The 22,756-nt window shown below is 40.7% G+C and overlaps 1 protein-coding gene across 2 annotated transcripts in view; it reads right to left on the bottom strand.

The window, feature by feature from the left end:
• The window catches only part of LPXN (leupaxin), a 35,560-nt gene that overhangs the window by 6,406 nt on the left and 6,398 nt on the right, over window positions 1-22,756 (bottom strand). The window contains exons 4-8 of one of the 2 annotated variants that reach the window (XM_046017431.1): window positions 18,522-18,568; window positions 8,826-8,925; window positions 5,818-5,985; window positions 4,465-4,638; window positions 4,292-4,373 (exon numbers count right to left, since the gene is read on the bottom strand). In XM_046017431.1, the coding sequence (XP_045873387.1) occupies window positions 4,292-4,373; window positions 4,465-4,638; window positions 5,818-5,985; window positions 8,826-8,925; window positions 18,522-18,568 (571 nt within the window). The remainder of the gene's footprint in view (window positions 1-4,291; window positions 4,374-4,464; window positions 4,639-5,817; window positions 5,986-8,825; window positions 8,926-18,521; window positions 18,569-22,756) is intronic. The other variant, XM_046017432.1, reaches the window with a different exon arrangement.

Raw genomic sequence — 22,756 nt, 5'->3', positions numbered from 1 at the left:
GCAGGAGACCCACTTACAGAAAACAAAGGACAAAAACAAAGATATAATCTAGGAGGAGATAAACAAATGGCCTTCTTTTGTCACGTGTCTCAATAAATGCTTTAAGTGTGGCCTGATGAGGACATAAAGTCGTAAGAGACTTGTGTGGTTAGAGGGGGCCGAAGTCAAGAACAGTGAGTATCAGCTTCCTTCATGGTGCTTTCTGGTCATCCTATGGATGGGATACTTTTCTTTTGTATCTAACTGACATCTCATCTTGAAACACACCTGTTATTCTATGGCTCTGCTCACGGGAGACTTCCACAGCACACTCGTCTGTGGGCAGTAAGCACCTGCTGACTGTTCTATTCAACTGACTCTCCCACTTCTGTGGCTACCAATACAATATAAATTTACCAGGACACACTTCAATATGACTTAGATAAAATCTCAATTAAAAATCCTGCTTAACTAAAGCACAATCTAGAAATGAAATTCCTAATGATTTGTGAAAAGCATTAAACGGGCTTCCGTGAACAAGCAAATTACTACAAAGCACTTCTCTAGTGGATTATGTCAGAGCCACTGTTTCTGGATCTATTGTCAAACAAGAGTGGAGCACGGCGGCACCACGAAAGTAAAGGGATCCAGCGGCAGAAGAAGAACTGAGTCTCTGTCTGGGGGCAGTTGTGATGATGTAGAAACAACAAAGAACTTGCAGAAGTGGGGCCTGAGTTTTGGTTCCAACTCTTCGACTTTCTGACTGTATCACTTTAAGAAAATTATGCTACCTCCCTGAGGCTCCATGTTTCCATCTATAAGTAGGTAAAATGTGGGATAAAAATACCCTCAGCAGACTGTGGTGGGGATTAAATGAATAATCATTAGGAATATGCATAATAACCCTCCTGACATTTAGGTGAGTCTCTATGCCAGTAAAGGGCAGGATGCATGGGATTATTTTCACTCCCTCTTGAAACACCACCAACACAATAGTTAAAGAATTATTTAAAATAGAAATACCCACAAGGAATAGGAGAAAAGGAGAGGAGATGTCATCGATGAGACATCAATAAAGTTTTCCAAAATTTTAAGTAGGTGTAAGAGTGGCAACTAGCTTGGCAAACAAGGAAACTGAAGCCTGCATTTCTCCCGAGGGGAGGGGCCCAGACCCTTCAGGCTGGCATTCTCTATCGCATCAGAGGGGCTCAGAAAGTGAATGTACAAAATAGTCTTCAAGGCTGGAAATGGACTGGCTGAAAGTCTGAAGAGCAGTGATTAATTCTGGAACTATCACACCAGAGATCTCAGGCACTAAAAGACCTACCATATGAACAGGCAGGGGTCTCCCAGCAAAATGACTGGAGCATGCTACTAGCGTACCACACAGGTGAGTCTGCCAGTCGACAAGTTCTGCTTATACTCAAAGAGCTTCCAATTAACATTTTAGGGGCAACCAAAGAGCAGCAGCATTTGGTCGAGACTGGTGTAACAGGTGTAAAGCACAAGATCTAATGGATGTCAATTACAAACTGGGCTTTAAGACATCCCTCAAAGTAGATCGCCATAGACTGTTCATATGATTCTTGAACTCCTCACTCCCTGTGAGGATATAAAACAGGGAGGGAGGAAGGAAAATTGAGAGAGGGATTCCTTTGGAGAAAGCTATGGGTGCTCTACCACCATCACACAGCCAAGAGGGATGTGGTCTGGCATGGTTCCCGCTAACCTCAAGTCAAGAGAGGGACTTCAATAAAGCCACTCAGCGATCTGGGTATGTGTCCCAAGCCATCAGTGGAATATAGTTGATGGAAAAAGTCCACGAGTGAGTCTGGCTGAATAGGAAACACAGCTGTTAACTGACTATAATCCCACTGAGTGTAAGGAAAAGGTGCCACTTTCCCATGGTCCATATAGGAAAGTGTGAAAGAGATATCTGGGACCACTGTGATCATTTCTAAGAGAGCACCAGGAGGGAACAACGAAAACCTTGCAAAACTGATCTGTGTGGAATGGGTCCTTCAGTGTGCCAAGCAGAAAACAGCTGGCTAAGAGTCTGAAGTTGGACCTGTACTGAATTCACAAAAGCATCCAAGGAAAAAAAAAAAAAAATGTTGAACATCTGCCAGGTCCAGAGAGCATGAAGCAAATTTACAATGACACTAAGCAAGTTAGGACTTTCCTGACCTCCAGGCGCAACTTCCTCCCTGCCTGTTTCAACCCTGAAGGGGTCAGATATCAAGATGAGCAACAGGGGTGAAGGGGGTGGATGCTAAAGGCAGGAAAGGACAGAGGAAGGGCCATAGCACCTTTCCCTGGTCTCCAGCAGTGTAAAGGCCTGGCCAGGGGACAGCAGCAGTCACCTTAGTAAGTAGGTATGTGTTGGTTTATTAATTAAGTGGAGGTCACTTTAAGTAAGTTGGATGCTTTAGCTATTACACAGATGGAATTACCCGAGGACTGAGTTTTGTGTTTTGTGTCTGAAACTGATTTTCTATTTAGAACTGTTTATTAAGAGTCATCAGAAAAGACATGGGACTGCCCAAGTTTTTATTTAGTTAAGAGGCGAAAACAACCTGAGGGTTTTGAAGGGTCAGGGGTGGGAGGTTGGGGGAACAGGTGGTGGGTAATAGGGAGGGCACGTTTTGCATGGAGCACTGGGTGTTGTGCAAAAACAATGAATACTGTTACGCTGAAAAAAATAAATAAATTAAAAAAATATATATTAAAAAAAAAAAAAAGAGGTGAATAGTATCCCTGCTAAGTTAATTCAAAAAGGACAGGAAAAAAAAATAAAGAAGCTTTCTGATTCCACGCATGAGTCATACTTGTTCCAAACAAACATAAAAAGAAGTCAGAAAAAAAAAAAAAGTAATGCAGAAGAAAGAAGGGAAAAATAAAAAACCTGCGAAGAGAGAAGGACCAATCACACAGAAAGGATCAGGAATAAGAACAAAATCTTAAAAAACTTCTCAACCATAGAAGCTGGAAGACAGTGAAGCGATGTCTTCAGAATTATAGGGGAAAATAATTTCGCGTAGAATTCTATGCCCAGGCAATGTAAGGTAGACAATAGAATTACAGTATTTTCAGATATTTCACGGTCTCAAAAGTTTTACCTCCTCTTCATTCTTTCCTAGGAGCTGCTCCACCAAAATAAAGGTAGTAACATGTATTAAAAGACCAGAGATCCAGGGAACAGAGAACCCAAAGAAAAAAGCAGTCAGGCAGCAAAAGGAATTCCCAAGACAATGGCCGAGAGTAAATGCTTCACAGCAGGCTTGAGGAGAAACCATTGCAGACTGGGGCAAGAGGCTGGAAGTCTCCTGGAAGGATGTTTCCAAGACAAAACCAGAGGGACTGACTCACTACCAGATGCAGCCGACTATTTTGAGAATGATTTCCCAGTTCTGTCACATCAATTATAGGTAGCTACAAAGAAAATTAAGCTAGTGAAAAAAGAAATCTAAATATTAACTTCAGGGAAAAAAATTATAAGAAAAGGATACCATGATAGTAATTCTAATTTTTACTGTGTTTCCATGTGCCAGGCACTGTTCTAAACACTACACTGTCATTGTATCTTAAAATCCTCATAATTACACTGTAAGGCAAGATTACAGGGTAGGAATTATTACCAGGCCCATTTCACCAATGAGGAAAGCAAGGCATGCAGGGGTTAAATGACTTGAATAAAATCCTATCGCTAATAAATACCACAGCCCAGATTTGAACCATGTAGTCTAAACTCTTAAAATCCGTGCTCTGTTGTAACCATACTTTGCTATAGGGCTCAACAACGAACAATATTTTCATGGCTATGAATACGTGCACAGTGAATACTGGTCTGACCTATAATTATGACCTGATTCTATACAGAGAGAATGGGGGGAGAGGAAGAACGTTGGGGGTAAAGTGGGGTAGTAAATCCTCTTTCCTGGTAGGAAGTTAATATATAATGGTTAAAATTAGAAGGAAAAAAAATCAACCTATAGTAAGAGATATAAATATATTACAGAAGAAAAAGCTGAAAACATTTGGAGAGGATAACTGGATTATAACTGGATTTGGGGGTAGACAAAGGAAAATCAAGGGACTGATGCTTTTCACTATAATATTTGAGCTTTTAAACTATGCAATGGCATTTCTTCAAGAAAGCAATTTAAATGAAACTTGTAAATATTGGGGAAAGGTAAGGAGGGGTGGCGTCTAGTACTAAAATGGGCACATGGATGCTGGCGGCAGGAACCGGGACTAGGCAACAAACCAAGGAAAAGCTCTGCTGGTCTTCTTGCAACCCCCAGGGGCCTACCTTCCGCGCCAAACACCTCTCCGCAGTGAAAGCAGAAGAAGTGCTCTGGGTGCCAGGTTTGGTTCATCGCTGTCAGCACTTTCTGGAAAAGGAACACAAAGAGCCATATTAGAAAGCCACAGAGCTATAAACCAGGACTGTGGTGCAGAAGCAGGAAAAGGGGGACAACTTACATCCAGGATGGGAGCAGCACAGTAAGCACAGCGTGGGGAAAAGAGATGGTGGTAGTCCTTGGGGCAGTAGGCCAAGCCACTCCGCTCGAAGAAGGGCTGGGGGCCGATCTCCTCCTTGCAGTGAGTGCAGACAAAGTGCTCTGGATGCCACACTTGCCCTAGAGCATGGATCACCTGAGGACGAAATAAAGCATGGCAGGCCACGGCAGCTGGGGGCTGGAGGGCCTACCGGTCACACGATCTGGGACAGCACTTTTCCCACGGTATTCCACGCAAACAGCACCTCCTGGGGTGACCCAACACGGAGGCCTAGACCCAGGTCCCTTCTACGGGGTCTGTTGTCCACGTTTTATGGATAGTAAAAGGGTGCCCAGTTTTCTGACTAATCATGCTGATAAAAGTCTGTAGGTGTTCATTACAGGACACTGCTCTGGAGGATGGGGGAACCAAACCTGAGCATAGTAGTGATGGACAGGGAGGGGTAACTGGAAGAGGAAAAGGCCAAATGAGAGTTTTATTCCTCTGCTCTGAGCACCTCACTCCTGCCCCATGCTGAGTCAGGGCTCAGAGCCCTTTATTGTGGTTTTGGTTAAAGATGATGTAGAGCAGTGGGTCATGGTCTCAGGGTCCTGGGATCGAGCCCCGCATTGGGCTCTCTGCTCAGCAGGGAGCCTGCCTTCCCCCTCTCTTTCTGCCTGCCTCTCTGCCTGCTTGTGATTTCTGTCTGTCAAACAAATAAAAATAAATAAATAAATAAATAAAATCTTTAAAAAAAGATGATGTAGAGCGGGAGTCTGTGGCCATGAGTTGGAGCTGAGTCAGCTGAAAGTTACCATCAATCCACTTGACTGGGAACGTTGGGACAGAGGGGCCACGGAAAAGTCCCTCCCAGGACGGGATGTACAGAAAGTGGTTAAGAGTCACACTCAGGAGTCAGGCTCTCCTGGTTCAAATCTCCCCTCTACCTGTTTCTGGACTTGGACATGTCACTTATCAACCCGGAGCCCTTGGTTCCCTCGTCTTTACAAAGGAACCATAATAGCGGCTCCTTTGCAGGGTTGATGTGACCATTAAATGAGTCTTTATACTCATTTAATAAAATGAGTCTTTTATTCATCTAATAATGAATTTAATAAAATTCATTTCATTCATAAAACTTCATTTAACAAAGTGACTCATTTTAAAAAATGAGTCTTTATACTCGTACTTGCAAAGCACTCAGCTCAGTGCCCGGAGCACTGTAAGGGATGAGTGACTACTGGCTACCATGGAGACATCTTAGAAAGTGATAGAACAATCCTTGGTGGGACAGCAGACAGCTGGCTACAGGACCCACACCCTGGCCCATCACACCTTCCCAGCAATCGGTTTCCGACAGGAAGCACAGTGGCCCTTGGACACTGTGGCAACTCCAAGGTCCTGCAGATCCTGCTCCAAATCCCCCAGCATTGAGTCCAGGGAGGCCTTGGGATCCTGCTTATTCGCTGGGTGTTTCTTGCTGTCATCTGCTTTCACTGCAACCTGGCACCAGGGAAAGAACCATGAAAAACAATCAGTCTCATGAATATTTGCCCTCACTGGCATCTTCTGCATGACCCCTTAAGCTCACCTCTATGGACTAATGTTTTCTTCTGTACCCAACCTCCATCCAAGGCACTGGAAGAGTCCAACAGCGTAACACCAATAAAAGCGCTTCCATCTCCCTTTTATCCTGAATTCCTCAGGCCAGGTGAAACACCAGTAATCTTCCTCCATTTGTAAATCTTTTCTGACCATGGGAAATTGAGTGCACGAAGATGCTACCTTTCCTCACTCCTACAATGACCTCAGGTCAACAATTACTCGTATCTTCTTTTTACCCATTTATTCCACAGTGTACACGTAGTTTGTGATGGTCACAGCTCCAGACTCTGGGTATAGAACAATGCACATGGTGACCGAGAATGTCTGCCATCATGGAGTTTGGTTTTCTGGGAGACAGACGATACATGGATTAAATAAATGTATGATGTGATGTCAGGCAGACATGAGACATAAGTCATATGTCAAGATAGAAGGGCCAGAGGGTGGGAGCGTGAAAGAGAATTGATTTAGACGAGAAGGCCCTCTAAGGAGGTGGCATTGGCACAGCTGTACTGAGGACCCAGAAATAGTGAATTGGTGGGAAAAGCACTCCAGAGGGAAGGAAGGCCCAGAGGAAGGGAACAGTTTGGTATGTCGGGAGAAAAGTCAGAAAGGTCGGGGTGCAGGGGCTGGAACAGAGGGAGAGGGGGTAGGCGTGGCAGGAGAAGATGGTGGAGAGAGAGGCAAAGATCATGTGGGGCCCTCATGGTAAACTCGGGTTTTATTCCAAGGGTGGTAGAGCCTCTGGAGGGGTTCAGGCATGAGAGGGAAAGAATCTGACCCACAAGATCCCTGTGGTAGCTGAGGGAGGAGTTAAGTGTGGGCAAGCAAGAGTAGAATCAGAGACCCCAGCTTCAAAGGAGATTATTGGTAACAGTTCAAACCAGAAATAGTGACTTGGTCCAGTGTTAGGAGAGAAGGTGATGAGAAGCTGGTAAGACTGACTGATGGACTGGATTTATTTAAGCAAAACCCCCAAAATAGTTATTATAACCCACTCAAAAGAAAAGCCTCAAATTACAAAAAAGATGCGATGCCCAGCTTGTCCTTCATCAGTCCACGTCCCGATTTTCTCTCTCAACTCCCTTCCGACAGGGCTACTACTCCCATCGACTTCATACTTCCTGATCATGAAACAGGTGCCCTCTACGGCCTCCACCACATCAGATTTGCACGCACTAGACAGACATTCAAAGTCTCCCATCCGCTGCCCTCGCTTTACCTTTCCAATCTCCTCTTTCATTACTCACTAAAAGCCTCCATTGTTTGAGGCCAGCCAGGCTCCCTGCAGTCTCCTGAATGTGATTTGTTACTGTCTGCCCTCAGGCTTCTATGTATCCTATTTTTACTGCCAGGAATAACCTCACATTATCTCACTAATCCAAAATGCTCATTTCCCTTCAAGAAACTTATCAACTGACAGATTTCCTTCCTCCTCTATTATATAATGCTGAAGAGATTAGTGTTCCAAAGGTTACTGTCTAGAAAGTCCAAAAGGGTCATCAACATGAAGTAGGTAAAAACAGAATTTTATATATGTATACACATATACAAACACGCACACATATATCTATCCATATCTCCATCTGTTTGCTTTCATATTCCAGAATACTTCCAAATGAATATATAAGAAACAGGGTTCAGAACTGGATGAGTGGGGACAGGGCTGATAGGGAAATATTTCACTGCAAACTTTTGTACTTTCTATTTTTGTGCGACATCAATGTAGGGCTCGTTCAAAAAATAAACAGATATTTTAAAAATGTAAATAAACTGCAACACACGCTAAGTTAATTAGGAAACACAATTAAAACTCCTAATGCAGATTTTTTCCCCAGTATAGTCAGATATATGATACAATAAGGAATGTACCCAGCTTTATTATAGGCACTCTTGTTCCTTTAATGTGTCAGGAACTTTGCAGGCACTGGGAGTCCATGGGTGAGTCACAAAGATCAGGCTCCTGACCTCTCCAGTCACAAACTTTTTTATATACTGCCTTGCAATTATTTCATAGCCACTCATGTGTGCATACCAAATCCTCCAATCAATTCAGAGTGGTTGAATTCTACATCTTAAGAATTCTAGATGATTTCCCTTAACAAATTATTAAGCCCAGTTCTCTGATTTCCATCCCCCTGCCAGGGCACATGAGCTCACCACTCATGCTCCAGAGGCTAGAATGAGGAGGCGGATTTTATCTCTGTATGGGGCTCAGGACTCCTCATCCTCCCTGCTTTCAAAGCCACACTCTGATCTTCCTGGCTCGGACTCTGTTTGGCCTCCTCTGTCCCACACAGTTACGTCTCCCTGGGTCCTGGGCACTGCATCCAGCCTTAGGATGCCTCTGCCCTCAGGGTTCATGCCAACTGGAAGAGCCTCTACTTTCATCTCTATGTGTCTCTACCCTTTCCATTCTTCAGAATCCATCCCACATCCCATCCCCAGCTCTGATAGTCTCCACATTTCTAATAGTGGCTGCACATATTTTGATACACCATCTGTGTTTTAGTCTACAAATGTTACATGGGTTTCTGCTTCATTTTACCAAGCACATTCCGCACTCCTTGAGATCAGAGCCTGCATTGTGTTATCTTTTGTGTCCAGATAATACACAACACAAAGTTGAGTTCATCCCTGAATTAAACTTAGGCTGGGAGAACTAATGACAACCAAAACTTCCGAAAGGGAACAGCAGAGCTGAGCTCTGCGGAAGCATACTCAGGAGCTGTGCTCACCTGAGTCTGCATGTCACACAGGTGGGCCATGAGCTCATCCAGCTGAGCAGCTGCTGAAGTTTTAGGGGGATGTGAGGCCTCCTCTGGCTCTTGGACCTTACTACAGGGAGAGAAAAAAAAAATCCTGACACATTGAAACTCAGATAAATGTTAAGCCACACATAAAATACCAGAAAATGTAGTTTTAACTATTAACCGCTTAGACATGAATAAAACTAGAGAAAGAAAGTATTTAAAAATAGGTAGTGGAAGGGTGCCTGGGTAGCTCAGTGGGTTAAGCCTCTGGCTTTGGCTCAGGTCGTGATCTCAGGGTCCTGGGATTGAGCCCCGCTTTGGGCTCTCTGCACAGCGGGGAGCCTGCTTCCTCCTCTCTCTCTGCCTGCCTCTCTGCCTACTTGTGATCTCTCTCTCTCTCTCTGTTGAATAAATAAATAAAATAAAAAAAAATAGGTAGTGGACTAAAAATCTGAATAAGGTCTCCCTGCCGTTTGTGTCTATATCTCTTTTCTGGTCATCTCAAAAGCTGACCATTGTTCTCAAGTGCAAGAAGAAAAGTGCTGGACGGGTGGCCGGCAGGCCATTCTCCCCCTAGAGTCAGGTTCAAAGTAGCTTCTAAAAAGACCTTTAAGAAGACAATGGCCCATTATACATTTTTTATTTTCAAAGCATTCTTTTTGAAATTACAAAGTATTATACTTTTTCTCACTGTCCGGCAAAAGATAAAAACTAAGTAAGAATAAAGAGCAAGCCTCAGCAAACTAAGGTCTATGGGCCAAATTTGGCCATGCCCATTCCTTTACATAGTGCTGCTTTCTTACAGAGTTGGGTAGTTCCAACAGAGATCTCATGGTCCAAGTTTTAAATATTTACTGTCTGCCCTTTACTGAAAAAGACCACTGATAAGAGTTTAGACAATGTACATGATGTTGGTTTCACAACCATATAATTGTGAATAAACTGATGATTAAAATTTGGACCCAAAAAACAGAATACAGAGTCTATTCAAACACTTGCCCAATTACTAGAAAAAAATTTTAAAGATTTTATTTGTCAGAAAGAGAAAGCACATAAGCAGGGGGTGGTGTGACAGGCAGAGGGAGCAGACTCCCCACTGAGCAGGGCGCCTGACTCAAGGCTCGATTCCAGGAGCCCCGTATCATGACCTGAGCCGAAGGCAGATGCTTAACAAACTTGAGACACCCAGGCGTCCCAGGTGTTAATTTGTTAGCTAATTAATTGTGTATGAGAGCACAGAATAAAAGCTCAATAAATTCTAAGAAGTAAATCATACACACCATATTCTTCTATTGCTTTAATACAAATTAATCATAAGAAATCTGCCTGCTTAATAAGTGCAAATTAATCCTAAGTACAAATTACAGTACAAATTAATCATAAGAAATCTACCCACTTAAGAAAAAATAAAGCACTTCCACAAAATTCTTGAGATGAAGAAAAAAATTAATTGTACTTTCAACCTATTTAGAGATAACAAAAGCACATAGACATACACACCACACCCTTCAGAGGCGAAGCAATACATTTTTTTTTATAAAGATTTTTCTTTGTTTATTTGACAGATCACAGGTAGGCAGAGAGGCAGGCAGAGAGAGAGGAGGAGGAGGCAGGCTCCCCGTTGAGCAGAGGGCCCGATGTGGGGCTTGATCCCAGGACCCCAGGATCATGACCTGAGCCGAAGGCAGAGGCTTTAACAACTGAGCCACCCAGGCGCTCGAAGCAATACATTTTTTAAGATCGTATTCATTTATTTGTCAGAGAGAGTGTGTATGCATAGTCATGCAAGGAGAGGGAGAAGCAACTTCCCGCTGAGCAAGGAGCCCAATATGACACTTGATCCCAGGGTCCTTTGGCAGACACTTAACCAACTGAGCCACCCAGATGGTCCACCAATATGTTATTAACAGGAAAAAGTACAAACGGACTCAAGTGCAATACTGAAAAATAAGACACTAGAAGCAAATAAACAAAACATCCAACTCAAGAATCTAAAAACAAAACAAAACCAAAATAATTAAACAGAAGAACTAAAAGCATAAATTATTGAAACAGAAAACAAACAGAAAGTGAGGTTTTGGGGAGCATTATGTAAATGTCAAGTACATAGAAAAATATGGAAAATCACCAAATAAGTTCCGTAAATATCACAGAGACTCAGTACTAAAACCAGACAAAAAGAGCATAGTGTATGTGTGTACGTGTGTGTGTGCAAGCCTGTGTGTCAGGGAGGCTTGGGAAGGGAGGGTAAAACAGAAATGAGTTTTTAAAATATCCTGGCTATATAGTGTTATGCCAGTGTTTCATGCGTGGTTCAACATTAGAAAAAGGATTACTATAAATCATTATACTCAAGAACAGGAAAAAGCTTTATAAACATATTAATAGATGCTGAAAAGCAACAGAAAACAAATTCTACCACAATTCCTATTGCTGAAGCCCACGGAAAAGAAGTCTCATAACCTGATAAAATATAAAATCTATAATGAACCTCATATTTAATGGTCAAATACTAAACACATTACTAATTAAGAGCTCCGTGCTTGGGGCGCCTTGGTGGTTCAGTCCTTAAGCATCTGCCTTTGGCTCAGGTCATGATCCCAGGGTCCTGGGATAGAGGTCCACATGAGCCCTGCATCAGGCTCCCTGCTCAGCAGGAAGCCTGCTTCACCTCTTCCATTCCCCCTTCTTGTGTTCCTTCTCTTGCTGTGTCTCTCTCTGTCAAATGAATAAATAAAATCTTAAAAAAAAAAAAAAATAGCTCCGAGCTCAACAGGGCGTCTGCTTAAGATTCTCTTCCTGTCCCCCTCCTTCACCTCTCTAAAATAAAATAAATAAATAAAATCTTTAAAAAAAAGAGAGAGAGAAGAGAAGAACAAGGATCCTACTATCACTGATGGTCTATAGTTTTATTGCAGACTGAATTACTGGATGCATTTGAGAATACAAATGAGAGATTTTATACTGAAAAGAAAATAAACAAAGTGGTTCTCATTTCTATTTTCTCTTTTAAATAGATGGTATGATCACTTACCTGGAGAATATAAGGTAAATGACTGGATATTTATTAGAATGTAAAGAAAATATCAGGATGGTTACTAGGTACAAGGATAAAATGAGGGGGTACCTGACTGGCTCGGTGGGTAGCGTGTGACTTTTTTTTTTTTTAAAAGATAGAGCACGTATGTGGGAACATGAGCTAGGGTGTGGGGAGAGTGGGGAGCACCGAGGGGCAGAGGGAGAGAGAGAATCTTAAGCAGACTCCATGCTTAGCCTGGAGCCCTGCGATCATTACCCTGAGATCACGACCTGAGCAGAAATCAAGAGCCAGACACTTAACTGACAGTGCCGCCCAGAGGCCCCATGGCATGTGACTCTTGATCTTGGGGTTGCGAGTTCAAACCCCATACTGGGGATGGAGCCTACTTAAAATAAAAAAAATTAAAAATAAACAAAGAACAAAATGAAATAATTAGTATCTTTCCTATAGACCAGTAGTAGCCAATTTGAAAATCCACTGGGAAAAAAGAACATGTTCACAATACCAACAAAAAAATAAATAAAATATTAAAGAATCACTCTAACAAGAAATGTGTAAGACGGGGCACCTGGGCTCAGTTGGTTAAGCCCTTGCCTTCAGCTCAGTTCATGATCCTGGAGTCCCGGGATCGAGTCCCACATCAGGCTCCCTGCTCAGCGGAGAGTCTGTTTCTCCCTCTGGCCTTCTCCCCTCTCATGCTCTCTTTCACTCTCTCTCTCTCAAATAAATAAAATCTTAAAAAAAAAAAAAGAAAGAAATATGTAACACTTCTATGAAGAAAAACCCATTGGTAGACATACAAGATGCATTTAATGATGCATAATATGACGTTAGTTTCTCCCATTAAACTATAAATTCAATGTAATTCACACAGAAGTCCTAATAAAATTATTCAAGTTCATTAACAAGCTGATGCTAAAATTCATAGGCTAGAATGCTTGAGATAATTTGGGGCGAAAAAAAGAGAGAGAGAGATCAAGAGGGAAGACCTGTCCAATATATTTGCTTTCCTATAAAGAGACAATAAAATTTGTGTCATGTTGATAAAGAAACAGATAGACAAACAGATCAAAGGAATGGAAGAGAGAGAGCCCAGAAACAGACTCCTGAACCATGAGAATTTTGCATATGCTAAATACGGCATTTCAGATAATCAGAAACAAACTATTAGACACAAAATGCATGATAACCTATTTGAAACACAATTTAGATCTTTAACAAACGCTACACATGAATAAGTTTTAAATGAATTAAAGATATAACTATGTTTAAACATTAAAGTACTAAAAGAAAATGGGGGACATTTTTTATTATTTGGGGTGATGAAGACTTTCCTAAGAAAGGCATAAAACTCTGAAATGAAGCCAAAAAAGAAAAAATATCAGTACGGCTAATCTCAAAAAAATTTAAACATATATAAATATTTAAAACATAAACAATATCCAAATAAAAAGTCTACAAATAAGGCAAGCTAATAGAAACATGGGCTAAGAATTAAAAGAAAAAAATACAAGTTTCAGAAAAAGAAATTTGAATGTTTATTACTATATGAAAATATGCTCAATCCCAATCTTTAATATGCAAATTAAATAGTGAGACATCAATTTTTACTCATTAGTCAAAAATGTGAAAGACTGGGGCGCCTGGGTGGCTCAGTGGGTTATGCCGCTGCCTTCGGCTCAGGTCATGATCTTGGGGTCCTGGGATGGAGTCCCGCATCGGGCTCTCTGCTCAGCAGGGAGGCTGCTTCCCTCTCTCTCTCTCTCTGCCTGCCTCTCTATCTACTTGTGATCGCTCTCTGTCAAATAAATAAAATAAAATCTTAAAAAAAAAAATGTGAAAGACTATTAACATGCAGTGTTGGCAAAAGTCAGGATTATTTACACATATGCATTTACATACATCGTAGATAGCAAGGTAAATTTTATTAAATGTCTTTCGAGGCAGTATCTACCAAAATTTCATATGCATATGTACTTAGATCCAGCAATTTCACTTCCAAGATTCTATGCTACAAAAAAAATGGAGATATACATACAAAGGTATATGTATAAGTATGCTCCTTAAGACATAAAAAAGTACAGTCTTTATGAACAAATTACAAATAAAATAAATGGCCATATAGTTAAATGAATTATAGATACATGCTAAAGCATACTATGCAGCTGCTAAAGAGAATGCAGGCATAGATTTATATGAACTAAGGAAGATGTCTTTTTTTTTTTTTAAAGATTTTATTTATTTAACAGTGAGAAAGAGAGAGCATAAGCAGGGGGAGCAGCAGGCAGAGGGAGAATCAGGTTCCCTGCTGAGCAAGGAGCCCAATGTGGGACTTGATCCCAGCACCCTGGGGATCATGACCTGAGCAGAGGGCAGACACTTAACCAACTGAGCCTACCAGGCACCACAAACTAAGGAAGATTTCTAGGATACATTGTTAACTTAAAAAAGCAAAGCTTACAACAATATGAAATCTATCCTTCCATTCATGTAAATGTATAAGCACATATACATAAGTGATTTTGCATACACAAAGGTGTGTAAGGAGGCATATCTGACAGCAGTTACCTATGGGGATAGCAATTAGGTGGTAGGTGGATACATTCGAAGGGAGGTGGTCTAACTTTTTACTCTGTATATTTCTGAATTATTAAAGCTATTTTTACTACTAAAAGGCTAAATATAAAGTTCATGTAAGTATAGAAAATTTTAAAACTGCAGAGAAATATAAAAAAAATTAAAATTACATATAATCCTTCTTTTGAGAGGCAATTAACTACTCTGGACATGTTGGCTTATACCAACTATGCCCTTCTATGATTGTGCCTAATTTTGGAAAATTAGAATGACCTTTTTTCATATCTTAAAGTGAACATTTTCCGAATCTTTATTTTCTTATCCAACTTTGCATTCATGGCTAGTGCTTACTGTCCACCCTATACCGGCCCTCCACAAAGGGTTTTACACATGTTTTCCCTAAATACTAATAACAACCTTAAGAGCTAGGTATTCTTACCCCCAGAAGAAAAAACTGAGGCTTAGAGAAGTAAAAAGCTTTGCTCCATATAATACAGCTGGTAAATAACAGAGTTTGGGCCTACAGACTGCAAAGCTTTTGATCTCTAACACCATGCTCAACTATCCTCCAAAAGGATGCTTAAAGGTTATCCAGCTTTCAAATGTAGAATGTACCAGAATTTATTAAACCACTTATCATTAGACACCTAGACTGTTTCTGATTTTCACTGTTATAATACAGTATATAAATATTTGCATCCATATCTGATTATTTCCATAGAGCAAATTTTGAGAAGTGGAAACACTGAATCATATAGGTAACAGACTCTGGAGTAATGCTGTAATCAGCATTAACTAAGCTTAGCTAACAACCCACCAAAGTGACTCTGACACTCCCTCCCTCCCTCTCTCTCTCTCTTTCCCTCTCTCACATACACATATTCACATGCACACACGCACACAAAGCCATAAATAAAACCAAATATTATAGGTCTTCCACTAAATATTTTAAAAAAATGAAAACATAGATGTACTAGTTTACTTATTTTTGTATGTTTACCAACCAGCAAAAAGGCAGAAGGAAAACATCTTCTTCTCTTAAAGAAAAAAGACTATCTTTTGGGTACCACATGTCGCCTACTGATTTACTTATGTTTGAGTATTTAGCTATAAGAAAAAAGTAGGAGGAAGTGGGTACCTTCCCCTTTGAAGATAAAAGATTTTGTCTTTTAGGTATAACAGGGCCTCCTGCCAGGCACAATTTTGTTTGTTTGTTTAATCTAGGAACAAAAATGGTCAGGTATGCACGTGACTGATTTGGTCCTTGAAGGAGTCCAAGAAAGTGCAGGGAGCTCCTTATGACACTTTGGGATCATAATCCCTTAGTCCTTGCTGCCATAGGCATGTGTCTTGAAAGTACAAAAGCAACAGGACTGTCAGCGCATTCTCTGCTCTGTTTCCCCGTGTAGAATAAATGTGGCTTTTTTTTTTTTTAAGATTTTATTTATTTATTTGGCAGAGAGAGACACAGTAAGAGAGGAAACACAAGCAGGAGGAGGAAGAGAGGGAGAAGCAGGCTTCCCACCGAGCAGGGAGCTCGCCAGGACCCTGGGATCATGACCTGAGCCGAAGGCATTAAGCCGAAGACTTAACGGTCTGAGCCACCCAGGCGCCCCTAAATGTAGCTTCTTGTATGGGTCTGTATGATCCTAAAAACCTGTCCATCTCACAGTTGGGGCATCCTTGTGCTTACTAAAAAAAAAAAAAAAAAAAAATACTTAACGATTTTTAGCAAGAGTCCTAGAGCAGGAAGGAAAGAGAAATAGACCATTTTTGTGATGACCTAATAGTAACTGAGTCAACAATATTCTAAATAAGAATGGAAAGGCCTTAAAGAGTTGGTGATTACATCACTACAGGAAGTGTTCCAAAAAAGAGAGGAACCTCGAAATCAAAGCTCCTTTGAGGTGTCCCCTCACATCTTGAAGATGGTAAAAGTGCTTTGCTACGTCACAAACAAAAGTCTAATTCATGAGTCAGCGATTTTAATAAGATCCAAATACAAGAGATGTGTTTAAAGGAATATGGACTCCTCATGTGAGGGGCTTCTCTCTGCTGGAGTTTTCCCGTTCACTCCTCTGTAATTTTTTTATGAATTTTTTTTCTCCTTATTCTTACCAAAATTATTTTTGTTCATGTGCACATTTCTAAATTATTGTTCATATTGCTCTTGATCTATAACTACACTAGAAATACGATCGCATCACTTAGTATTGAATACAGTTTCAAGGTTGGGAGCAATATTCAGTTCATTTAAGCAAGCTGAAGGAAATCATAGACGCAGAATGTGGGAGTCTAGTTTCTGAGTCTCAAGCACTATCTGTACCTGGGAGCCTTATCGGCTTTGAGTTACACCAGTCATAGGGATTTGCATCAGTCTATTACATATTGACGAGGCCACCTGGGTTTCCTATCGGTCTCCCACGCATGTATCACTCTGTACTGGGGGAGGTCAATCAGTCACTGCCCACTCAGGAAAATGCAAACACACTGGGAGTGAGCAGAAGGAATTCAATCCAGAAGTTTGATTACACAGGTGAAGGCAGAACTAAAGAAGAAAACAAAAGATATTAAAGTAACTCGGAGATTAGCCACAGCAGGTAGCCATTAGGCCAAAGGAACCACCACCACCAACAACAACAAAAGGCAAAGTTACTAAAAGCCAAGGGCCAAGGCAGATAGGCACATGCTGGAACTGCCGCAGATGGGTCTTGCTCTAGCGGAAGCCATACATGAGGTGTAGCTGCTGACCGGGATGACCTGTCCTGACTTGCCCTGCCTTCCACCCTCCAGCTCTCTGCACAGCGCCTCCCACTGGTCGAAGCCCTAGAAAGCTAACAGGGGTCAGCTCCCCTGGAATACAGAGCAGAGCAAGAAAAGAGAAAGAAATGGGTCTGCTGGGAAAAAGATCAAAGACTTAGACACTGGCATGCCATCAATTGATTGCAATGCCAGATACACAGGAAAATCGCTGTTGGTCATGCTGGTTTTTATGTTCTGGGGGCCTGTGGTCACTAATATTTCTACTGAAGTCCTGGTATCCTAGTTTTTAAAAGTCAGTATTTAGTGAAAGCCTATGAGTGCCAGGCACTATTTTGTTGTTGTTTCGATTTTTTTTTTTTTTTTTTTTTTTTTTTTACGAAAAGGATGGACAGGGTTATCTAGGGGACATCCCACTAGGCAGTCTCCTGGAACTGGAATAAACTGGAAATTATATTAATAAACTGGCCTACTCCCATCGAAGTAGAAAGTGTCCTCAGGTGGGAAGTTATAAAAAGACTTCATGATAACACAGGTCCTTCCCTTATTTGGTAGTGTGTGTGCACTACCCACAGCAATTCTAGAACCAAATAAGGTGTGGTGTGATACTCTTTACCAGCATGAACCTTTGCTATCTTGTTTCCCTTTTAATTAGTTAAGCCCTTCAATTTGTTTCCCAGAAAGCTGTCTGATTTTTTTTGTTTGTTTGTTTTTTAAGTTACAACCACTCCCTGAAGAGAGAACAAGAAAAGCAGCCTTGGCCAGCAGAAACAATTTAGTAAGTGGATCTGTTTCAGTACGTAACATTTTTAAAAGGAAACCCCCTTCCCCGGCTAAATACATCTTGAGCAAATATAGAAAGAAGAAGTACCGATTTATTAGAAGTATATTTTCAGTAGTCTGCTGCAGAGACCCTCTTGTTTCAGTCTGACCCTGATCCTAGATCTGGTTTTGGCATCTTGCTGAAATTTCATTAGGTGTTTCCTCTTCCATGAACTGGAGCATGCTATTTAGAGTGGCCCAGCCAAAATATATGGGGTGACTCAAACTATTTACACCTTTTTCAGATGGTGAAGGAAACAGCAGAGCCCACCAGCCTGGACAGCCCATCTAGAAGCCACATACCCTGAGAAACTGCCAAGTGAGCTTGGCAGAATTCCACCTCTGCTCAAACACTGTGGAAGAGGAGGAGGGACTTAGCAGGAATCTAATAATGAACACACGCTAAAGCAATCTGTTGTTGGATGGATGATAACAATTATCTCATAACTTTAGCTTTTTAAAATATTTAATAAAAAACATACCTGTAGATATTGGGCTCCTGGATATGGGTTGTATACACGAACTGTACCTAAGACATAGAAGTGACAGAGAAGAGCAGAGAATGAGTGTCTTTAGAAGAATGTTGGCAATCATCTACACCCTGAATTAGAGGATGTTTTTAGCTTCTAAATGGGACTGATAACTAGCATATCTCTGAGATCATTCACAAGGCAGAAGAATACCAGCCATCCTACAGCAAAAGGCCACATTCTAAGCAGAGCAGTTGGCAATGGGAACAAATAATGGTGTCCCTCTCCCTGCCCCCAAAGCAAGAAATTGGGAAGTGGATCGTACTCACATAGGAACCACAAAACAAACAAAATGAATCAGAACAGGGTGCCTGGTGGCTTAGTGGGTTAAGCCTCTGCCTTCTGCTCAGGTCATGATCTCAGGGTCCTGGGATCAAGTCCTGCATTGGGCTCTCTGCTCAGCAGGGAGCCTGTTTCCCTCTCTTTCTGCCTGCCTCTCTGCCTACTTGTGATCTCTCTCTGTCAAATAAATAAATTTTTTTAAAAATCTTTGAAAACAAGTAAACAAACAAAATGAATCAGAACAAAGCCCCTTAACTAGACAGGATGGTGTCTAGGGGAAAACTACAACACGACTAAATTTAACATACAAAAAAAAAAATAATAATAATGTGTGTCTCTAAAGCGTAGTTGACGGCAGCTCATTTATTTATTGAACAAATATTGACTGAGTGCCTGTCATGTGCCAGGGCCAGGGATGCAGCAGTCGAAAAACAAATGAACAAACAAAACTTGTCTGCCCTAACCTTACACTATGGTGGTGAGAAACAGGTAATAAAAAAATTAGTAAGAAAAAGAATAAATCTATTAGTACATAAAACTCATCAGAAGGTGGGAGATGAGAAATGGGGGAGAGATGGCAATTAAAAATACATTGACCAGGGAAGGACTCACCGAGAACGCGACACTTGAGTGAGGACTCATAGAAGGTGAGAGAGGTAAGCAGATTTCAGAGGGAACACAGTCCAGGGGGCCCTCTATGGAACAGAAAGGAGGCCAGGGTAGCCTTCACAGTGAACTGGTGAGACAGGGATGGGAGTAAAAGCGGCCAGATCAAGCAGGTATGGTGACCATAAAATTTATTGTTCAGACTGGGATGTTCTTGAAAGTGAATGAGGGGAAGATACCAAAAATAATACCACATAATTTTTAAATATATGTTTATTGATTAAAAATTTGGTTTTATTGTATTGGTGGACCTACAAAATACTTCTGTTGAAAACTTTTTTTTTTTTTTTAAAGGTTTTACTTATTTGACAGACAGAGATCACAAGTAGGCAGAGAGAGATTGGGGGAAGCAGGCTGCCCACCGAGCAGAGAGCCTAATGTGGGGCTCGATCCCAGACTCCAAGATCATGACCCGAGCCGAAGGCAGAGGCTTAACCCACTGAGCCACCCAGATGCCCCGAAAACTTATTTTCAAAATAAAATTTTCTAGAATACTTTTAAATGACATGTAGCTGTAAACATCAATTTCTTCTAAGATTTATTTATTTTAGAGAGAGAGAGAGTGAGCACATGCAGGGGACGGGCAGAGGGAGAAGGAGAGAGTATCTCAGGCAGACTCCCCGGCTGAGTGAGGAGTCTGACGTTAGGCTCCATCTCACGACCCTGAGATCATGACCTGAGCCAAAATCAGGAGTCAGATGGTTAACCAAATGAGCCACACAGTTGCCCCTAAACAATAATTGAAGAAAAAAAAAAACTTTTATATTAATTATTTGAATATTTTTAAACAGCAGAGTAAATAATTATTCTTGATATAGACTCACATACCTTAACTGGTTACCTAGCCATTGTTGTCTCTAACGTTGTGATGTGGAAATTTTTATGAAAGATATCTTTTTTTCCTTGCTTTCATTCTTGAAAGATAACTTTTTAAAATATGATTTTGTTATTTTCATAGTTTCTAATAAAACTGCAAACTTCTGCAGAGCTGCATTTTATGGTTAAGATATTTTGAAGTTGTTGACACTTTTAATTGATGTTTCTCTGTAAACCATTATTTTTTAAATTGAGAAAATACTCCTGCTTGACTGCTGCTAATTCTCTAAGTTTAGGACATATTCTGCTAAATGGAGGATATCCTCAATTGTTTCTCATGTTAAAATGTATAAATATTTCTACCCCAATATTTTCACAGGTGCTCTATTTCTGCCTCCACTCAGAGCACCTTTCTTCAGTAATGTTTTTACAAGATGAGCTCTTAAGTTGTCTCTATTCATGATTTTTTTCAACGTTTTGCCAAATGTAGATACTGCAAAATCATAGGCCTTCATAATTCCATCCCATTCTGGTGGAGAATATAAATTTATCCAATTAAAATTAGAAACTCCATCAAAGGCAAGATTTTTCCAAAGCACAATTTTCAAATTAGGTAATTAAGACATTTGAGCTCCCATCTTTTAACTTGTTCAATTCCTCCCCAGCTTTTGTCAAGAGACATTTGAGCTCCTTCCTTTTTGCAAGCTTTGTTTTACATAATTGCAACTTGCTAAAAGCTTCAAAAAAGCTGAATTTTCATGCTACATACACTGAGTAATTTGATTAAATATTTTTGACTGATTTTGCACATAATGCAACCTAGATTTAAGTTGCTTTACAAAGCATTTTTTCAAAGGCTCAGGCATTTCTAAAATCTGATGGATGACAGGCAATACAGAAAAAGCCTATGTAGCCATGCTGAAATGTCTCCGTATTCAACATCAGCTTCTGTCACGAAAGCTTTGTGGATGAGTTATATATATGTACTACAATTGAGTAAGTACATATTTGTAAATTTTGACATTTTCAGTTTCTACTTTGATTGGTGGAATCCTGCAGCTTCTTTGGAGGCAGTCATGAATTTTGTGTACATCACCACCAATTCCAAGCACGTTTCTGCTGTATAGATTTTTACATCTGTAAAGAACATTTTTTTTTTACCATAAATCTGTGCTCCACCAAAACTTGTATTCATATTGCTACCAAAAAAACCCCCCACCCACTTTGTCTTCAATGTTGAACTTTCAACTCAATTTACAATGGCATGAACAATATCAGATGTTTCAATTCTTTTTGACAGAAGAATGAATGTTCAAGTATTTTTATTTAGATCCTTTGGATTGGGTGAAAAAAATAAAAGTTTTTGGAATTAACAGATCTTCTGACTGAGGTGGCACTGATATAAAGCTGACATTATTTGGTGGCTTACAAAGGGAGCCAACTCAATCATCACATTTACTTTAGTTACAAGCACAAGATACCTTGAAACTGACAATGAGCAAAACCAATTTAGAGGCATCACTCGATCAAACAGGAAGGTGTGCTTCCCTCTGACAGGCAGACACAACTCCTGCAACTGTACATGTTAAAGCATCGGGCACACTCTTCTTAAACTATTAACTTCTGAAGTAGAGGCTGATGCTTCATCCCCATAGCTGTGTCTTCCTGTCTTCCAAGGGGCAGTAACCTCTCCACTTGCCTCCAGGGTGGTCAGGAAATGTTGGCAAATACTTTGTGCAAATTACACATTCGTCATCAATTTCTTGAGAAGATTAAACATGTAATTTTGGATTTGGTTTTGGTTTCAGCCAAATGCTGCTAAAAGCATCTACTGCAAAAATAAAAGCATTGCCAAATAATAAAAAAAAATAGCTACAGCTTTACATATACAATTAAGGCCAAAACTGCTTTACCGAGAACATATGGATTATGTTACACTCAATGGCAATGCTTAGCCTCTATTTCCTAAACACAATTTGTATGACATTAAGCCACAGGTTCCCATATTTTTCTCTGACCCTGAGGAGGCTCCATGCACCTCATGAACATGAGCGGTGGTATACCAAGTGGCCGGCTGGAAGAAAAGCCTCAAAAGTTTTCCTGCCACCCCCTAAGACCAGAGGAGTTGGCTGTTCCTGACTATGCTTAAGCTCTTAGCTTTAACAAACAGCACCCTGCATATTATCCCTGAAAGGGTGCTTACCAGTTAGGATTTGTCTGAACAGGATCAGGGAAAGAAGAGATGAGTTATCATTGGCCATCTTTTGGATTGAGCCATAATAAAGTTAGAACTCTGTTCACCGAATATATTTCGCATGCTACTAAATGAGATGTTGGAAGAAGCCAGAAGAGCCAAACGGAGGTCTAACAACCCATGCCAGTTTATGTTAGTGGGAATACTAATAAGAAAACTCCATAAAATA

The sequence above is a fragment of the Meles meles genome, chromosome 8 (assembly GCF_922984935.1).
Source record: "Meles meles chromosome 8, mMelMel3.1 paternal haplotype, whole genome shotgun sequence".
Classification (NCBI taxonomy): domain Eukaryota; kingdom Metazoa; phylum Chordata; class Mammalia; order Carnivora; family Mustelidae; genus Meles; species Meles meles.
The sequence above is the reverse complement of the archived record's forward strand: the minus strand, read 5'-3'. Positions and strand labels throughout refer to the sequence as shown.